Source organism: Grampus griseus, assembly GCF_964374135.1.
Source record: "Grampus griseus genome assembly, chromosome: 2".
NCBI classification, from domain to species: Eukaryota; Metazoa; Chordata; class Mammalia; order Artiodactyla; family Delphinidae; genus Grampus; species Grampus griseus.
The window spans coordinates 153,228,644-153,245,868 of NC_139018.1; the positions used below are offsets into that span (position 1 = coordinate 153,228,644).

General features: G+C 38.0%; 1 protein-coding gene across 1 annotated transcript in view; it reads right to left on the reverse strand.

Annotated features, from left to right (window-relative positions):
- Positions 1-6,617: 6,617 nt before the first annotated feature.
- KIN (Kin17 DNA and RNA binding protein) overlaps positions 6,618-17,225 on the reverse strand; it is a 36,938-nt gene continuing 26,330 nt past the window's right edge. Inside the window, exons 10-13 of the mRNA XM_082647499.1 lie at positions 13,072-13,140; positions 12,162-12,261; positions 10,579-10,679; positions 6,618-6,845 (exon numbers count right to left, since the gene is read on the reverse strand). Coding sequence (XP_082503625.1) covers positions 6,783-6,845; positions 10,579-10,679; positions 12,162-12,261; positions 13,072-13,140 — 333 coding nt within the window. The 3' untranslated portion in view covers positions 6,618-6,782. The remainder of the gene's footprint in view (positions 6,846-10,578; positions 10,680-12,161; positions 12,262-13,071; positions 13,141-17,225) is intronic.

The window sequence follows — 17,225 nt, forward strand, 5'->3', positions numbered from 1 at the left end:
CGTGGGCTCAGTAGTTGTGGCTCATAGGTCCTAGAGTGCAGGCTCAGTAATTGTGGTGCATGGGCTTAGTTGCTCCGTGGCATGTGGGATCTTCCCGGACCAGGGCTCGGACCCGTGTCCCCTGCATTGTCATGTGGATTCTTAACCACTGAACCACCAGGGAAGTCCTCAAACCCTAGTTTTTTGATTCCACATACTGTGATCTCTAATTAAACACAAACTTTTCCCCATACTTAGTTAATTTTAAAGATCTGTAAAATGAAACAACAGGTGCTATATTTGTTTTTTAAAAACCCACATACAGGGGTTTCCCTTGTGGCGCAGTGGTTGAGAGTCTGCCTGCTGATGCAGGGTACACGGGTTCGTGCCCCGGTCTGGGAAGATCCCACATACCACGTAGCGGCTAGGCCCGTGAGCCATGGCCGCTGAGCCTGCGCGTCTGGAGCCTGTGTTCCGCAACGGGAGAGGCCACAACAGTGAGAGGCCCGCGTACCGCAAAAAAGAAAAATAAAAAAAATCCACATACAAGTGGTCCCATGCAGTTCAAACCCATGTTGTTCAGGGGTCAATGGTATATGTATAAAAGAAGAGATCTATTATAAGGAATTGCCTTACATGATTATGGAGGCTGGTGCAAGTCTGATCCATTATCATTCTGTGCTTTCCTTTGTTTATAACTTTCCTTTAAATCTATTCTGAAAATGGATATATGTTCAAAGGCCAAAGTGATGAAATTGCACTTAAAAAAAATTTTTAAGGTACATTTTTATGAAGCTTTCTCTCCATAATTTGGTTGAAACCATTTTTCATTTTATAAAGTAGACAAAACTACCTCTTTTTGGACATACCCAACCAATATTTGTGAAAGCAAGTGATCATCTTTTGACATAATTGCAAAATATTAAACGTGATTATTTCTATAATTTCCAAGATAACCTCAGTGCTGAAGAGGTAAATAGCATTGCCTTTTAGTTTCATTCCTCTATAAAAATTGGTCACCTATGGCACCTATGATTTTTAAAAAAATCTATTACATCTTTTCTATCCCTATTTCAAAAATACTAATCTTAAAATGCTAATATTCAACACAAACTTCAAAAGTGGGTTCTTATACTGGTTACTTTGTAAAAAATTTTGACCTTAAAACAGCTACCTTTAGCTATATAAGGTTAGATCTATTCCTAGTATTTTACATGTGCTCAGTAGTTTTTTTTTTTTTTTTAACGTGCTCAGTAGTTTTAAAAATAATGATGAAAATCTTGGGGTGTAAATTTACACGCAGAGTACTGAGCAACATAGTCCTAGCAAAAGAAACTAGATTTAAAATCAAACCCATGTTATTCAAATTATCAAAACTTTTATTAATAGCTGGTGTTTTAAAATTCATTTCCTGTAAAAAATAACCTGATTAATACTGTTCACATGTGTCCCTCTTGAGACCAGAAAATTGCCTTCTCTATATAATTAATTTTGAATTATAAGTGAATAATCAATTTTGAATTTCAAATGAAGAAACCAAATTAATGGGAATCATTGAAAAAGAAGGAACTATTCCACTGTCTGCCTCTTGGTTAGTTCTGAAAGTATTATGCTCTCAGTGATGAAGAAAAACAAGTTGACAATTATCTATGCTTATTCGTTGAACACCTTGGAACCCACTGGTAATTGATCAATATTTAATTTTGTATAAAGCTGGGGTATTACAGGGCTGGTATTTGTCAAATATATTCCTCTTTAGGACAAAAGTAGCCTATCTTCAAAGCTTTCTGTAAGTATCAATCTAAACAGTTCCCATTAAACCAATTAGATATGTATGTCTTATTGTCAGAACTGTCAGGAAAATAAGAGCCTTTGTTTGAGAAACAAGACTGCGTTCAGGTCATACTTCTGTCATAAGTTTGTTTGTTTGTGTTTTTAAATATCTGAAAATTAAACAAGGCTTCTTAGAGTTGGAAAATTGGCAATCCAAAGAAATAAGTAAAAAAAAAAAGGGAATTAGAGAGTGTCTCTATGTGTAGTAAAAATGAACTATGAATCAGTAGTTATTTTAGTACCTAATGGTATGAGGTCTTATGCAAGTCATTCTACTTGCTTTAAAGGATCACTTAATACCATAAGGAGGAACATCTTCTCTTCAGACTTATCCCAATCGAAAGAGCTGTAAGTGACTCCAAAGACCCAGTAAGATGAAAGTAGAAATTACCTGGCTGCCTAGATACATAAAAATGCTTATATGCTGTAATAATTTAGTAGTCTTATTCCTTTCTTAACACTTTTTCAGGGAATTCCCTGGCAGTCCAGTGGTTAGGGCTCAGCAGCCGTGGTCCGGGTTCAAACCCTGGTCAGGAAAGTAAGATCCCGCAAGCGGCAAGCATGAGGCATGGCCAAAAAACCAAACAAACAAACGAAACAAAACAAAACACTTTTTCACACTGGCAAAGTCTACATGGGTGACTTTTTCTGAAATATCCATGTGAGAGAAAGAAAAATCAAGGACGCTTCCTTTAATGGTATAGTGATTCAATTACCCAGTTAACGTTTCTGGGGTCACTTTAGTCTACCTAATGACGACCTTACAACGAAGGCTGAGCCATATTCTAATCCTGTGATCCCATTTCACCAGAGTAGGAACTGAGGTATGTACAGTTCCTACTTACGTTACGGGTAACCGTAAGGGTCTCTCACTGCGGTATGTCAAAGTCAGGGCGGGTTTTTTTTTTTTGGCTGCACCAGGTCTTAGTTGCGGCATGTGGGATCTAATTCCCTGACCAGGGATGGAACCCAGGCCCCCTGCATTGGGAGCGCAGAGACTTAACCACTGGACAGCCAGGGAAGTCCCAGGGCGGGTTTTTAAGTAGCTACTCCAAATTAGCTAATTTCTCTTTATCGGCCAATCATTTCATTTGAATATCAATTCACTAAACATTGTCAATTCCTACACGACACCCATCTTGGGCCTACACCTGCTTCTCACCCTTTTATCTCCAGCACCTCCTGCGATCATTTACTTAGGGGAGGCGCTTTAGTAAATGTTTGTTGAATAAATTCACTCAAACGTGTCAGCAAAAACTGATAGGCAGTTAGAAGTACACAAGGGTAAAAAGAGCAAATAAGGCAATGGGATCTGACGGCATTCCTAATGAAGAAAACTCAAGGAATTTGGTTTCCTAAGATATCAATGCCAATAATTTGATATGACCTCAAGCAAGCTGGTGAAAAAGAACAGCTTTCCAAAAACAGAAGCCACAGACAGAGAGAAAATATTTACAAAAGATATTATCTAAGACGATCATCCAAAATATACAAAGAACTCTTAAAACTCAACAGTAAGGAAGTGAATGACCCAATTTAAAAATGGCAAAAGACTTGAATAGACACGATATACAGATGGCAAATAAACATATGGAAAGATGCTCATCATCATATGTCATTAGGGATTGCAAATTAAGACAATGAGATACTACTACACACCTATTAGAATGCCAAAATCAAGACAACACTAAATGCTGGCAAGGAGGTGGAGCAACAGGAACTCTCATTCATTGCTTGCAGGACTACAGAACAGAACAGCCACTTCAGAAGTCAATCTTACCATTCAATCCAGGAACCACGCTCCTTGGTATTTCCCCAAATGAGTTGAAAACTTATGCCTGCACAAAAATCTACACACGTAGGTTTATAGCAGCTTCATTCATAGTTGACAAAACTTGGAAGCAACGAAGATGTCCCTCCGTAGGTGAATGGCTAAATACACTGTGGTATATACAGATAAGGTGGTATTACTCAGCACTTAAAAAAAAAAGAGCCATCAAGCCACGAGAAGACGCGTGGAGGAAACAAATGCATATTACCCAGTAAAAGAAGCCAGTCTGAAAAGGCTACATACTGTATGAGTCCAACTACCAGACATTCTGGGGAAGGCAAAACTATGTAGACAGTAAAAAGATCACTGGTTGATGGAGGCAGGCAGGGGAGGGGGGATGAGCAGGTGGATGTTCAGACTGAGGAACCTATTTTGCATGATACCATAATGGTGAATGTATTTCATTAGAAATTAGTCCAAGCCCATAGAATGTACAATCCCAAGACTGAACTCTTGACGTCAGCTACGGATGCTTGGTGAGGATGACGCGTCCATGCAGGGTCATCAGTTATAACAGATGCACCATCTGGTGGGGGTGCTGATGGTAGGGAGGCTGTGGCTCGGGGGGCAGGGGGCACGTGGGAAATCTCTACACGTTCTGCTTAATTTTGCTGTGAACTTAAAATTGCTCTAAAAAATAAAGTCTATTTTTTTTTTTTTTAAAAAGAATAGCTTACGATGCTTTAAAAAGAAAAAAATAGTCAGGGAATTCCCTGGCGGTCCAGTGGTTAGGACTCTGCGCTTCTACTGCAGGGGACCCAGGTTCAATCCCTGGATGGGGAACTAAGATCCTGCAAGCCATGTGGCTCGGCCAAAAAAATAATAATAAAGAAAGAAAAGAAAATAGAGAAAAAAGTCTACATAAGACTTGATTTTAGGTGTCTGCAGTCCCTCTGCTTAACATAACCATATTGGCCTCTAAAAACTTACAGGAAAAAAGGTTCTACAGTCTAGCATCATATTTTTGTGCTTCAGACTTTTTTCAATTAAGTTGACCTTCAATAATGCTACTTTATTTTATCCTGTGACAATTTCAGGAAGATGCTGGAGAAAAGAATTAAATGTGGGCGGTAGGGATGAAACATGGTTTTCTAAGAAGAAAACCACTGAGTTGATTCCAAACTTACAGATTTGGGGGAGGCCTATGAAATTTGTCATGTTTTATTTATCCACTATAATCAGGGAGAACCATTCCCCTTATGGAAATTCCTCAGGTCACAAACGCTCGCCCCCATTTACTGACACTATGCTCACTTCGTTTATCAAACACCTACTAAGTGCCGGGCTTTACGTCTGACACTCCATATGCATTTTCTGTAGTTCTCACAACAACCCTGCCGGGACACACTATTTTTGACAATTTATACATTAAAAGCATTGAAATTCGAGAACATTAACTTTCCTGAGATGACTTAGCTAGTGAATAGAACAGCCAAAATTCAACCTAAAGTCTGCCCAACTCCAAAATCCAGCTCCTTTCCCCAGTACGATGCTGTCCAGCTATTTCGGAAACGCTTTAATTCATCCCATAGCATTTTCTGTAAAGCTACTGACATCACCCTATTACTATTTCTTTCGCTGCCTCCTCTGTCTCTGTTCACCAGCAAATACTCTCCCACCTTCTGATAATAGATTTATCACCCCTCCCCTAAGGGTGGGGTTCCAGAGGGATGGCCCATGGGTTGGAATACAATACAAGTCTGGCCAGTCGGTAGTATTCCAATCCTTTTACTTGGAATGATCTGTCCCGGTGTGGATCCATAAGACTCAATCCCAGGTTTTTTGCTGGAACTGTGACAGAAGGGTAAGATGTAAACCTGGAGGCTGGAGATGCTGGCAGTCAGTCATCTTGCTGTTTTGAAAAGTACCTTGAATGAACCCAACACAGAAGCCAGAGATGACAGGGGCCCAGCCCTGAATCTGGACTGCTTGCACCCTGAATCTCACTTGACTCGAGGGTCTGCTCCTTCGCAGTTATATGAACTATAAACTTCCTTTTTTTTTTCCCATAAGCAACTGTGAGGTGGGTTTCCTGTCTTTTGTATCCCTTCATAATACGCTGCCCTACTTATTTAAAAATGGACAGCTCACCATTGCTGGTGGGATTGTAAAATGGTGTAGCCACTTTGGAACACGGCCTGGCAGCTCTTCAAATGTTAAACATGGTATAACATGAGTGAGTTACAGTATGACTGACTCCAATCCTAGGATCTGAAAACGTACGTTCACACAAAATCTTGTACACGAATGTTCACAGCAGCATTATTCATAATTGCCTCAAAGCGGAAACAACCCAAATCCAGCAACTGATGAATAGTTTTTTAAAAATGCGGTATACCCATATGATGGATAATTGTTCAATGAAAAGGAATGAGACAGTGATCCGTGCTACAACGTGGATAACCCTTGAAAACATTATGCTGTGTGAAAGAAGCTGGTCATAAAAGACCGCATATCGTATGATTCCATTTATATGAAATGTCCAAAACAGGCAAATACACAGAGATGGAAAGTAGATTAGTAGTTGCCAGGGGCTGGGGAGAGAGGGGAGGTTAGGAGTGACTATGGATACAGGGTTACTTTCGGGGGTGATGAAAATGTTTCCAATTAGATAGTGGTGGTGCTTGCACAACTTTGTAAATATTCTAAATACCACTGAAATGTCCACTTTAAATGGGTGAAATTGTATGGTGTGTGTGAATTATATCTCAATAAAGCTGCTATTCTATTTATAGTTTGACTCTTTAAAATGTAATTATATTTACAGTTCAACTTTACTACTTTACTGATGAAAATAGAAATTTAGAATATATGAAGGATTTCCTCTAACTATATGATTCTAAATTGTCCTATATAAAACACTTTACAATAATGTTCTTTTAATGAAGATAAAAAATCATCAAGGAAATATTACAAAGGAAATAAAAATAACAAAGACAAAATTACACAATTTTGATACTTCATGAGACATAACTAGATTTTTCTGTAAGTTTAGCTAAACAACTATACAGTAATATTTAAATAAATCCATTTGTTTTATACAAAAGAAACACCCTAACACAGTAGAGTCTTGTAATGCCTTTGTGAACACCAATTTGATGCTTTAAGATTTTAATGTGCTGTTAACAAGTTATCAAACTCAGGCAAGTTTAGAAATGTCTTCGTATTGAATTCCTTCAACTCTGCGTCCTTTTAAAGGGCCCTACAAATTAAAATAATTGAAGAAGAGGTTAAGAACACACATGTACTTATAAGACAAGAAAAGGACACACACTTCTGGATCCAAATTTGCCTTTTTCACATCCCTAAGATACCACTAAGGTACCTAACAGCTGTACACATCTGTGAATTTTAGAAGTATTCTAAAGCATTCTACGGCAACCTCATCAAGAACTGGCCGTAGTTTCTTCAGTGCTATGTGGCATGTGTTACCTCTAGACCCTGTGGCAGAGACTGGCTAGCTGGTCAGTATCTCCTCTGCTTCCTGGAGCAAGTCACACTTCCTGGCTCCTCCTGTGGTCAGGTATGCCATGAGATGGCGCTCTGGCCCAAGGAAGGGAACAGAAGTGACGCGGGCCACTTCCAGGCCCAGGCCATGCTCCCCCCCACAGGCAACCCATCACGCTCCCCGCGGCCTGCCTGAAGCACACGGACACGGCAGCTGTCAAAACCCCGGTTGAAGGTGGTAAAGCCACCAGTTAGAAGGACCCTGGGCTCACAAATCACCCCTAAGAAAAGAGCCATTCCCTGATTCAGAAGACCTGTTCTGCACTTCAAAATGAGAAGTTAATGTCTATCATGTTTGTGCCATTATCAGTTGGTTTTTTTTTTTTAAATAACAAATATTATTTTAAGCAATACAAATCCTCATACTCAAAGATATTTGTCTAGGTTAGCTGTGACAGGCTGGTCTTATTACAGAAAATGAGACCAACCTGAAATATATTTTCTTGTTCCCTTCATATCCAACAAAAAGGGAAAGGGGAAAGAAAACTGGATTAATGAAAGATGATACCTGTCATAAAAGCTGATACAGCCTGGGAACACAGAGGCTAAGAATATGGGCTCTGGACCCAGACTGCCCAAGTTCAAACCCCACCCTCAGCAGGTGACATAACCCCTCAGTGCCCCATTATCCCCTAGTGGGGAACAGTAACAGTACCCTACATTACTGGCTTGTTGAGAAATATAAATGAGCTAGCACATATAAAGTGCTCAGAATAACATCTGGAACATAATATGCATATGAGCTCAATAATTCTTTTTTTTTTTTTTTTTTTTTTTTTTTGCGGTACGCGGGCCTCTCCCTGTTGTGGTCTCTCCCGTTGCGGAGCACAGGCTCCGGATGCACAGGCTCAGCGGCCATGGCTCACGGGCCCAGCCGCTCCGTGGCATGTGGGATCCTCCTGGACCGGGGCACGAACCCGTGTCCCCTGCATCTGCAGGCGGACCCTCAACCACTGCGCCACCAGGGAAGCCCAAGCTCAATAATTCTTAACTCTTATTATTAAATCTTTCAGTTAAAATTTAAAAGTTGGTCCTCTCCACTGCAAAATATAAAATGATGATGATGACTCTAACCCTGGGCTGAGATTTTAACATTTTTTACCTTCCTTTAAAAAATGCTTTTAAAATGTCTTTCTTTTAATGTACTATAATGATTACATATAAAGGAAATAAATACCCAGATAAAGCATGACCCAGTTTGACATCATCAGGTTTAAAGGTCGAAGGTCAATTACACTTCTGTGATAAGAAGGCCAAGCAAGGGATAAAGAAGGGGGCCAGACTTGGGTTAACTAGGCAAGTATCTAAAAAGTTGGGGCTGGTTTTGAACAATTTGTGAGCTATTTAAAAAATCTGCTTAATAAATGTGTAAATTCCAAATCTTATGATACTGATACTAAAATTTAAGATGCCAGAAATAATAAAAATAGGAGAAACCACTCGAAAAGTTCATGTTTTTCAGGGCATTGACTTGGAGAAAACATGCGGACGTAGAGACAAGCTGACCGACATGCACAAACCAGCACAGATATTTTTAATGGAGGCAGGCTGCAAAAGAAGAAGAAAAAACCAAAAAATTTGCATGTGGGTTTCCTCCCCCAAGAGTACACGTTGCTTTGCAATCAACCAGAAAGGCTTTCCCTGCGGATCACCTCCGAGGTTCTATCTCCGTCCGGCTCTGAGAGCGATGAAAGCATTAGAGGGGAAGATGGAGCTGTGGGTTCACAGCAAGGCCGGGAAGAAAGCAGCTCTCGAAAATCATACAGACTGGAAACCAAAGCTGTGGACGGAACCTAGAATATCCTCAACAGTACTGAGTCGTTCTGTTTCCCTTAGATGAAAACGTGAAGCGGGATGTAAGTTGGATAGTATTAGGAAACTAGAAAGTAGAGGAAATTCAACCTGCCAAGGAAATACGAGAGTTTCCACGATCTTATGCTGATTGAATCAGAAAAAAAAAAACTGATTTAAAAAAGAACTTCAATCTGTTCATGTAGTCAGATTAATAAATTCCCTACTGACAGGTGACATTCCCTGTTCCTTTTTTTTCCCCTTAGAGTTTATGTTCGTTGGTGATTAGGTTAGTATTTTCAAGGACAGGGAAAAAATGCTTAATTTACTGAAATGTGATTTTTTTCAAATAAGAACCTAAATGGTTTTTCTAGAAAGCTTTCCTGAGACACATGTTCTCAAACCAGTTCATAGCTGGGCTCAGGGGACCTGAGAACTCCTTAAAGGGAACACATAAAATTTGGCAGTTTATGTGCAGTTTCTTGCAGAGAGCCCAAAACTTCCATCAAACTCTTCAGGAAGTTGATTATTCCCCCAAACATTAAAACTTCCTGTAGTGGAGATGAAAAAGCTTCTCGTTTAGAGATAAAGATACACGGTGCGGTAGCGCAGGGATCTAAAAAGAATTAGGCAGTTAGGAAAAAACATGTTTCAGACCCTTCCTTCTGAAGACAGCTCAGGTCTCACTCAGCCTCATGCGCAGACCTGTCAGTGGACCGTCAGTTCTAAGTCAACGAACAATTTTACTTAAATGTCAGATTTCTTAAAATCTATTTATTGATCTCTTCTACCTTAAATCCTTTATGAAAGAAAGAAGGACATTAAAAAGCATTATTGATCTCTGTGGCTTTTCCCCCACTAGCTCTGACTATATATTCTCCACTAATCACACTACGGCAGATTGAGTTTTATGTTAGATGTGGGGGAAAAAAACTGGGATATAAAACTATGTGTAATATATACAATGTTATAAAATAGAAAGACTGAAAAAAAACAGACCAAAATATTAATGGAGGTTATCATTTGCCTGGAGGTTTACGGGCAATTTTAAAAATTATTTATATTAAATTGTATTTTTCAGCTTTTATCCAAGAGTGCTGCTAGAGACTGAATGTTTGTGTCCCTGTCGAAATTCATTCAATACATTCAAAATGTGATGGTATTAGGAAGTGGGGTCTTTGGGAAGTGATTAGGTCATGAGGGCAGAGCCCCTGAGAATGCATTAGTGCCCTTAAAAAGGGATCCCAGAGAGCTCCCTTTCCCCTCCCACCATGTGAGGACACATTAACCAGGAAACAGGCCTTCAGCAGACATCGAATCTGCCTGTGCCTTGATCTTGGACTTCCAGCCTCCACAAACGTGAGAAATAGATTTCTGTTGTTTCTAAAGCCACCCCAGTCTATGGTATTTTGTTATAGCAGCCTGAACAGATTAAGACACATAAGGAATTTCTTTTGTAATCAGAAAATAAAATGCTTTAGTAATGTCAGTCATTAGAGAAAATAAGCTTATAGATTTCCAAATAGGAGAGAAGGCAAACAGAAAGCCCAAACTTAAAACACGAATCCGATGAAAAAAAACCATAGCACATTTTAAAAGCATTTTGAAATTTCCGTCTTTGTGTAAACTATACTTACGGTTTCAATGACTATAGTAGCTGAAAAAGTCTTCTCATTGATGGATTCTAGGGTACCTTCATTTCCTCTGTAGCCTCCATTTAAAACGAGAATTCTTTTTCCTGTAACAGAAAAGGGTTAACACTTAATACAAAGAAAATGGCCACTTTCTTCTACTTTCTTACAGCCAAATGCAATTACACTGAATCAACATAGTAGAAAACAAAACTCTTCTCTTAGATGTTCTTAACCATTTAATATCTGTATGATGCTACAGTACAGTCTGTAGATACTTTGATAACTGTAACATCACAAGACTCCTCATTTTTTCTACTTATTTGTCAAGGAATGTTTTAATTTTATACCAAGGAGTATAAGGTTCTTGGAGGAGATGCCCAGAGCCCAGAAGTAATCAGAAAAAATTCAGCTTACTTTTTAATTTCTCTCTTTTTAAGATCATAAGATGGTTGCTAGTTTCATAAAAGCGTAAATATGTGCCTGCTGTTTGGTTGAGCCATTCTATCTCTAAGAATTTTCTCAACACAAATCATATATCCATACAAAGATCTGTATGTGAATGCTCATATAGCAGGTTTGTTTGTAATGGCCAAGAGCCGTAAACAACCCCAATGTCCATCAGTAGGTGACTGGATAAAGAAACTGGCACATCCACATAATGAAATAGTTGGCAATAAAAAGGAATAAAGTATAGATGCACACAACAACGTGAATGAATCCACAATGATGTACTTAGTAAAAGAAGCCAGACAGAAACACAGGACACGTGGTATGATTTTATTTATATAAAATTGTAGAAAACTATGAGCTAATCTATAGTCACAGAAGGCAGACTGGTGGTTGCGTGGGGGACGGGGGAGACAGCAGGGAGCGAAGGACTATAAAGGAAACGGAGGAAACTCTGCGGGGTGATGGACACATTTGCTAAGTTGATTGTAAGGGTGGTTTTCACGGGAGTACGCATGTGTTGAAAACATCAAATTGTATACTTTATACAGATGCAGTTTATGTTAATTACGTCTTACTGAAGCTGAAAAAAAAGTCCACAATTTCTAATCCATAAAATGAATTTTATTTTATGGAGAAAGAATATAGGTTCCGATAAACAGAAGTTTTAGAGACTAACATTATCACTGTGCCAGCAATGATACCACCATGAAGAGTCTGGGTCAGAGGCAAACAACCTAACTACAGAAGCATTTATACTAGATATGCGTAAGACAATTAAGGAAAAGAAAATGCAAAATAATACTGACTTTTACTTTACCATCTCAAATAGCTAAACAAATATATTAATAATAATCCTAATATGATTGATTTTATCCAGATATGTCTGTGATTTGCTTCTGGAGAGAAAACAAAGATTCTAGAAAGGGAAAATTTATTTATGCCACAAAATAGCTTTCTCAGAGGACTGGTAAACTACCACCTCCCCAAGTCAAACTGGGATCAGTTATATTGGCAGTTATATGTTTCTAAAAAGGAAACTCGTACCCAGAACTATCAAGTAACGTCAAAAACTAAGGTTTTAAAGAATGGAATCACTTATTTCGATGGTATATTAAATGGTCTGCAGAAAGATTTACCTGGTGCTGGAATTACTGTTTCTAAATGAGTCTGGTCAAGTTTCAGCTTGTCTCCAGAATCAATCATCTTCACCACAGCGGTGTAATTGTCAATTACTTCCTGCCATGTAAAACCAACACTTTTATAACAGAAGAGACATGTGAACACAAAGTCCAAAGGACAGAAATAAATGTAAACAATGAAATTCTAACCAAAAGGTAAGAGTAACTTGTTTTAAGAGTAACTCCTTGTATCAATGGAGCTTATTTTCTAGATGCCATATATGACCTCAGGCTATGGTTCTTAAAGAATTCAATTCAAAGCTTAGTTAAGGTTTTCATCTGGAAAGAAAAGGCTGGTGACCTTAGAATAAGACTTTAAGAAATACAATGAGAGGGATAATTCTGTGTCATTTCAAGTACAGTAGGAGAGCAACTTATGCATGCACAAGGGTGGGTGCTAGCATGAAACTATACTCAGGAAAAGCACAAGAAAGAAAAAGACTGGAGCATTGATTTTTTTTAAATTTTAAAATCCTAGAGCAATCAAAAGATAAGTCTCTCAGGCAAACCACAAGGAAGTCCTCCTTGGAACTCTGGGGCACTATTACATTGCCCGTCATTAACAAAGGGAATGTACCTTACTTACTAGCAAGGTGCGCTCACTGAATTTTTTAAGAGGTGCCGATGGGATTTCATACATACCATTTGCTCTAGTAAGAAAGCCGACCAAAGTTAAGTATAAACTATGGTTGGAAATGAAATATTTCCTCAACCGTTGGGAAGTCAGCCTTCCTTTCATGGAACCATCGAGAACCTTAGACACACTGCTTCTGTTACTAGGACTTGATTTTTAAGGAGAATCAAAATGGCTTTACTCAGCCACATGCTAGCTCCTTCACCAAATTCCATCATAACTCCATGTTCTTACCTTAACAATCCCCTTTTTCTTATGATATTTCTCTCCAAGTTTTTTGGTTATAATTTTCACTACAATTTCCTGGAAAATAAGAAAAAAATAAAGATGGAAGGAATGATATAAATTATCTTTCCTCTTTTGATCCTTCATTTTAAACATTTTCACCAAAAATCATAGTAAAATGTTAACTGCTTTGCTAAATAAGACATTTTGGAGACGGAAGTCTTCCCAACGATGGCAGAACATTTCCTTAGTAATCTTTCATTCCTTCTGTCTCTTTTTATTCAACACAGTTGGTTACCAACAGGAAAAACCGCGTATCTCATGGCTGATTTCCATAGTGAAGATTTCCTGAAATCTAGGACTTTCATCCACCAATCTCAACTCTATTAATCCAGGTCTTTCATAGAGAGTTTCTTTCTTTCTCTCCATTCAAGGAAGAAAAAATGCCAAGGATGTTATATGTTGACATTCACCGCTGACAAAAAAACTCAAGAGAGCAGGAGTCTCACTGGGAACTGCAAGCAACGGAGGCTTTGAGCTAAAGCACAACACTTTCCACAATGCTCTTTTCTCACGATGTTGCTCTGGATTTTTGGTAAGACTGGACTCCTCCAGACTAGCTCTAGCTAAAAGCATCGCTCTTCTGAGCATCTAGTTCTCAACGGGAGAGAAATCTGAGTTTATTTCATATTAATGCATTCTGAGTTTGCTTCTTTATCATTGTTTTCCTGATTTCAATTGGCTAATGGCTGACGATAAAAATTAAATCACTTGACTTAATTCCATATTCACTACAGCAATTCTGTATTTGCTACTTCAAGTGGATACAGCAGAAGTACTAGATGGTCACAAGTACTTCAATAAGCCAGGCTAAACATTACATTAACAAAAACCTAGTAAGGACTTTGGGGGAGAATATTTAACAGCAGAAAAATATGTTTAAGAGAAGGCTTGAATGTTTTTATTCTTAAGTCAGTATTCTATTAAGACTTTCTCAATGAAGCCATATAATACCAACAGTTTCTCTGATTTCTGGGCTAAATTTCTCAAAGGCCTTCATGGGTACACACACTTATAATTCAAACATAATTCATTACTTCATTGTACTATTGACACTTGCTCATAGCACATCTGTCAAAACTTTCTTTTCTGAGTTTAAAAACTAAAGCTCTCCAATCCATCTCTGTGGGCTGCTGGTTATTTTAACACACATACTGCCCGTTTCAAAATGAGACACACACTGAGTCACTGGATCCCTGTTGGCTGATCTTCCCTTTTTTTTTTTTTTGCGATACGCGGGCGTCTCACTGTTGTGGCCTCTCCCGTTGCGGAGCACGGGCTCTGGACGCGCAGGCTCAGCAGCCATGGCTCACGGGCCCAGGCGCTCCGCGGCATGTGGGATCTTCCCAGACTGGGGCACGAACCCGTGTCCCCTGCATCGGCAGGCAGACTCTCAACCACTGCGCCACCAGGGAAGCCCTGATCTTCACTTTTAATGTAACATTCTCCAAGAGGAGCTAGGAAGAAAATCTGAATAATTTACTATACTAGAAGATTATCAAACTGAAAATAAAATTTTATTAAAAGTATTGTCAATGCAGGGACTTCCCTGGCGGTCCAGTGGTTAAAGACTTCGCCTTCCAATGCAGGGGGTGTGGGTTCAATTCCTGGTTGGGGAAGTAAGATCCCACATGCCTTGTGGCCAAAAAACCAGGGCGTAAAACAGAAGCAATATTGTAAGGAGTGCAATAAAGACTTTAAAAATGGTCCACATTAAAAAAAAAAATCTTAAAAAAAAAAAGTATTGTCAATGGGAAGAGAACTTTTGGACTAACTAAAAATGCTTTTTTTTTTTTTTTGCTTTTGGTTTGTTTTCTTTTTCCTTTAAACCAATGGTTCTGAACAAAGGTGATTCTAAACATGAGAATCACCTAGGCGGTTAGTGAAAATAGCCATTTCACCCCAGGAGACTGGATAGTGGTAGTATTGAAGCATATATATCTTGGAAAGAAATGGTCTAAATTTTTTTGAATTGTGCTCTGGTTAAGAACTACTGCTCTAAGCAAAATTCTTGATTACACTTTCATAAACAATATATGAAACTATTAATATCAAATGCTAGCTACTCGGACAGGGAAAGCAAACAAAATAATTCATAGATGGTTACCTCTCTCTAGGTCCTTCCTTTTCTAATCTTCACCCAGACTTCTACTCAGAGACGGAAGTCAGGGAGACTAATGCATCCCAGGAAGTACTGTTTATTAGGGCAGAGTACAACCTAGTGAACCTGACTGCCAGGGAAATCCTAGCTCACCACTTTCTAAATGACCTTGGGGGAATTACTCAAATAATCTATACCTCAGTTGTCTCACCTATCAAAAGGGAATAATAACAGTAATTACCTTGTAGGGCTGATATGAGAATAACTGAAATAATTCATATGAAGCACTTTTTTTTAATAGTTTTTCTTTTCTTTTTTTTAATTGAAGTATAGTTGATTTACAATGTTGTGTTAGTTTCAGGTGTACACCACAGTGATTCGGTTATATGTATATGTTTATCTATTCTTTTTCAGATTCTTTTCCCTTATAGGTTATTAAAAAATATTGAGTATAGTTCCCTGTGCTATACCGTAGGTCCTTGTTGGTTCTGTTTTATACATAATAGTGTGTAACTGATAATCCCAAACTCCTAATTTATCCCCTCCCTACCCCCTGCCTCTCCCCTTTGGTAACCATAAGTTTGTTTTCCATGTCAGTGGGTCTATTTCTGTTTTGTAAAGAAGCTCATTTGTATCTTTTTTTTTTTAGATTCCACATATAAGCAATATCATATGATATTTGTCTTTCTCTGTCTGGTTTATGAAGTACTTATTTTCTATTTAATACAGCAAGGATTTTCATTTTACATAACTTATTTCATGATCTTTCATGTGGTCACCAGGCAAATGTTTCCCATTGTATAAGAACATAAACTAAGACATGGAAACAAAATTATTTTTAAGCTAGTGAGGGAATAACTATGAAGATTTAAATTAGAACTTTATGCTTTTTGATCTTCAAGATCATTATTAATAATAATAATAAATCAGAAATTTTCAAATCAGAAATTACCCAAATAATTACTTTTCACTCTTGTGTTATTGATCAAGCCAGCTCCCTTAAGGATAACTAAGATACCCTGAAGGTTTTATGAAAACTTCATATTCCAGTAAGTTCAAAACCGAGCAGCAATAAATAAAAAATATTTAAAGTACTGAAATGTTTAAAAATTATTATGCAATTGTTATCTTAAAAGAACAAGAAATAAAGTGAAATAAGTCACAGAAAGATAAAAACTATGACATCATTTATATGTGGAATCTAAAAAATACAACAAACTAGTGAATACAACAAAAAAGAAGCAGACTCACAAATATAGAGAACAAATTAGTGGTTACCAATGGGGAGAGGGAAGTGGAGAGGGGCAATAAAGGGATGAGGGAAAAAAAAGTTATTATGGGCTTACATGAAATCATGTGTGTGAAACTTTTGAAAACTGGAAAGCACTACAGAATTTAAAGAATCTTTCCTTCAATAAAAAAATTTTTTTAAAGACTTTAGTAAATTAGATTAAGAAAAAACGAAAAAAGACAGAAGAAGCAATAATAAAAAAGCAATAAAAAACAAATCTTTCCTTGAACTTATATAATTAAAACGTGTTTTTAGAAAAGGGAACCCTGTTGCACTGCTGGTGGGTATGTAAATTGATACAGCCACTATGGAGAACAGTATGGAGGTTCCTTAAAAAAACTAAAAATAGAACTACCATATGACCCAGCAATCCCACTACTGGGCATATACCCTGAGAAAACCATAATTCAAAAAGAGTCAGGTACCACAATGTTCATTGCAGCTCTATTTACAATAGCCAGGACATGGAAGCAACCTAAGTGTCCATCAACAGATGAATGGATAAAGAAGATGTGGCACGTATATATAATGGAATATTACTCAGCCATAAAAAGAAACGAAATTGAGTTATTTGTAGTGAGGTGGATGGACCTAGAGTCTGTCATACAGAGTGAAGTAAGTCAGAAAGAGAAAAATAAATACCGTATGCTAACACATATATATGGAATCTAAAAAAAAAAAAAATTGGTTATGAAGAACCTAGGGGCAGGA